The sequence below is a fragment of the Nicotiana tomentosiformis genome, chromosome 12 (genome assembly GCF_000390325.3).
Source record: "Nicotiana tomentosiformis chromosome 12, ASM39032v3, whole genome shotgun sequence".
NCBI classification, from domain to species: Eukaryota; Viridiplantae; Streptophyta; class Magnoliopsida; order Solanales; family Solanaceae; genus Nicotiana; species Nicotiana tomentosiformis.
Genome location: NC_090823.1, coordinates 31,923,827 through 31,927,091, shown reverse-complemented (window position 1 = coordinate 31,927,091; position 3,265 = coordinate 31,923,827). Strand labels below are relative to the sequence as shown.

General features: G+C 44.2%; 1 protein-coding gene across 1 annotated transcript; it reads right to left on the bottom strand.

Moving 5' to 3' along the window:
• Nucleotides 1–1,005: 1,005 nt before the first annotated feature.
• Nucleotides 1,006–2,403, bottom strand: LOC138902427 (uncharacterized). Its single transcript, XM_070190293.1, has 2 exons — nucleotides 2,266–2,403; nucleotides 1,006–1,761 (listed from the first exon to the last, which is right to left on the bottom strand). The coding sequence occupies exons 1-2, from the start codon at nucleotides 2,401–2,403 to the stop codon at nucleotides 1,006–1,008; spliced, it is 894 nt and encodes a 297-aa protein (XP_070046394.1).
• Between the last annotated feature and the right edge of the window lie 862 nt (nucleotides 2,404–3,265).

Here is a 3,265-nt window from a genome sequence, read left to right as displayed (position 1 = left end):
CAAATTGCACTGTGATATGTAGTGCCCTGTTGTAACTTAGTCCTTCTGGTGGTAGCTCGTCTTCATGAAAAGTGATCTTGTGGCTTCCCAACACTTGTCCTACCATATTGGCCATCTCTCCACTGGTAATATTGTTGGGTACACAAGCCTCATTCAACACTTTCATCAACGCGTTCCTATATGCCTCAGAATTCTGCAGTAGTGATAGAATGGGTATCTGAGCAGGGGTTTTATTCAAATGATCAACCACAGAATACTCCCTTGCTTGCACCTTTCTCCAAAGATTATCCGGGCCGATTTTAATGATGGGCTTCTTAGAAGCGGCTTCTTTACTTGTCCCCCCTCCCCAGATGCTCGGGTGTGTATACCCTACCAGTTCTGGCCATACCTTGTGCTGCACCAGTTTCTTCCATTTTTCCCATTTCCTTTCCTTCTTACTTCTGCAACATAATCCCATGGTATAGCTTTAGACTTATAAGACGGTGTAGGTGCTACCATCACGGTGAAGGGTGATGTTACTTCAACCTCAAACGGAGTTGGTGCAGCTACCTCAACTTCAATTGGTGCCTGAGTTTGTACCATGATAGGTGTGAGAGTGTTTGGAGATGTTTAAGGATTATCCCCTTCTCAAATGAGTCCAATTGACCCCTCTGGGTCCCATTCTTCATCAGTGTCTATCACATTTACTCCCATGTCCCTATGATCTGAGAGGAGATTGTTGCGGACGTTAGGTCTAACCTCCTTTGCTTGTATAACCTTAGTATCGATTAGTGTCTGGATCTTGTCTTTCAGGGTGCGATATCCATCAATAGTATAACCTTTCATGCCGGAGTGGTAGGCACATATTTTGTTTGGATTGACCCATTGAGAGGAGTTTTCCATGGCAACAACGCGAATAGGGGTGACATATCCAGCAGCTTTCAGTCTCTCGTATAATTGATCAATGGGTTCAGTAATAGGGGTGTATTGTCTGGGTGGCCTGCGGTCGAAATTTAGTCTGGGTTTCTAATAGTTTTGGCGGGCTGGAGGTGAGTGATAATATGCTGGCTGGGTGTTATAAGTGTGGTAAGTAGTGGCGGGTTGTGGATATCTGGGAGGTGAAGGCTGATATGTGGGTGGAGGTGTTTGGTATGTAAGAGGAGATTTTGGACCTTGGGCTACCATCACATCCCCTACTTCTTTCTCCTTGTATATATCCCCTGATTGCAATGCTTTGTTTATATCCTGTAATCCCTCAAAATTAGCTACCATTCCGCTCTTGATCCCTTCCTCAATCTTTTCCCCTAGCTTGATGATGTCGGAGAATTTGTGGTTCTCGATAACCATCAACCTTTCATAGTATTGTGGATCCTGGGTTCGGACGAAGAACTTGTTCATGTGCTCTTTTTCCAATGCCGGCCTTATTTTCGCGGCTTCTGATCTCCATCGAGTAGCATACTCACGGAAAGTCTCAGTTGGCTTCTTCTTGAGATTCTGTATGTAGAACACGTCTGGTGCATTCTCCGTATTAAACCTGAATCGATCCATTAAATACAATGCCATGCTTACCCAATTAACCCACTTCTTGGGATTTTGACTAATGTAACAAGATAGGGCGTCCCCAGTGAGACTTCTCATGAACAACTTCATGCGAATCCTTTCATCCTTTCCAACTCCTATGAGCTTGTCACAGTATATCCTTAGATGCACCTTTGGGTCACCTGTTCCGTCAAACATCTCAAACTTAGGAGGTTTATAACCCTCCGACAGTTCTACGTCTGGCTGAATACACAGATCTTCATAATTAAAACCCCCAATGCCTTTACCCCCTATGACACCCTAGACTAGGCTTGTGAGCTTCTTAAGTTCCTCTGCCATATTCTTGATGAGCATGTCCTTCTCGGCGAATTTCGGTGTGTATGGGATTTGTTGAGTGGAGTGAGGTAGGGTTTCTACGTATATGGGGTTACTTTGGTGGATACCGAGAATTTGGATGTAGTGATGATCATTGGTTGAATTCTGCGGATCGGGGGTAGGTTGCGGTGTATTTTGAGGAGTATGGTAGGTAGTAGTTTGTGGATACTGAGTCAGAAGATGTTGGTGTTGAGGAGGAGTTGGCACTGGTGGAGGGTTAGGATTTTGAGAAGGTGTGTCGTATTGATGAGGTGCGGGAGGATTTTGTGGATGTTGGTTTGGTGTGTTTTGAGGAAGTGATAGGTTTTGGGTGTTCTGTTGGTTAATATCCGGGACGTTTAAGGTGAGGGAGAGGTTTGCCAAGTTGCGGACCTGCTCAAGTTCCCCTTGCAATTCCAGTTCCAACCGTAGAACCAAATCATTCTGTGCCAGAGTACTCCGACCATCTGAAGTTTCAACATTTTTCGCATGCGCAGCGTTATCTTTCCTGATACCACTCATGTCATCCATCTTAGCCTTTCCCTTACTTTTAGGATCACTTGGAGGAGGAGGAGGTGGAGGGCCTATGGATCTGGTATGATATGCTGATGATGCCAGTATGCAAGAACCAACCTTAGGGGATGGGAATAATCAAAACAAAGAAAAGCAAAAAGGTAAACAAGTCAGTAGGGGATTTTGGAAGGATATTTGAGATATTTAAACATGTATTGCAGAATTATAAATTCGTGTCCTAATTTTGGGGACCTCATTGTGCCTGAGGTAGGCCTAGCGACACATAGATTTGGAGAAACTTGATGCCGATAACTGCCTCATTTCATTAATGTAATAAATAGATCAAACCTTTAAAATGACAATAATTAAAAGAGTTGCTAGTGGCATTTGCCTTATTACAATCAATTTCTAAAACGACTATAGAAAAGCAAATAAACAACAATTCTATTCTATTTAGTCCCGGAGGGACCCTCTCCAAGCTTGGCCTTCTTGGCCCCATCGATCAGATTCCCCAGGTCGCGCATGTCCAGGAGCAGATACATCCTTGCTAGGTGTCCTCCTTCGTTGCCCTCTGCATTCTGACAATCCACGATCCTTTTCCTCACCTTCCCTTCAAGTTCCATCAGACCCTGCTCTAAGTACTCCAGCCTCTCTGTTTATTTTGCAGCAACTTCCCTCCATTCATTGATTGATTCCATGTCTATCTTGTGTTATTCCAAATGTCTGGCTTCAGACTCAAGGATTCTCTTGCGCAACCTCTTGTATTTTACTCGTGCTTCAGCAACATCGTCTATGACCATGTTTCCTCGATCGATCCCTAGCTCGACTTCTCCTGCTATGTCATCATCCAACCATGATAGGTAGAAATACACATGACCGG

Excerpts from the sequence above, each read along its gene's own strand:
- LOC138902427 (XM_070190293.1), bottom strand. The coding sequence starts at position 2,403 with ATGGATGACATGAGTGGTATCAGGAAAGATAACGCTGCGCATGCGAAA. Across the intron at positions 1,762-2,265 it reads TGCAAGGGGAACTTGAGCAG|CCAGACGTAGAACTGTCGGA; the intron begins GTCCGCAACTTG and ends CTGTGTATTCAG.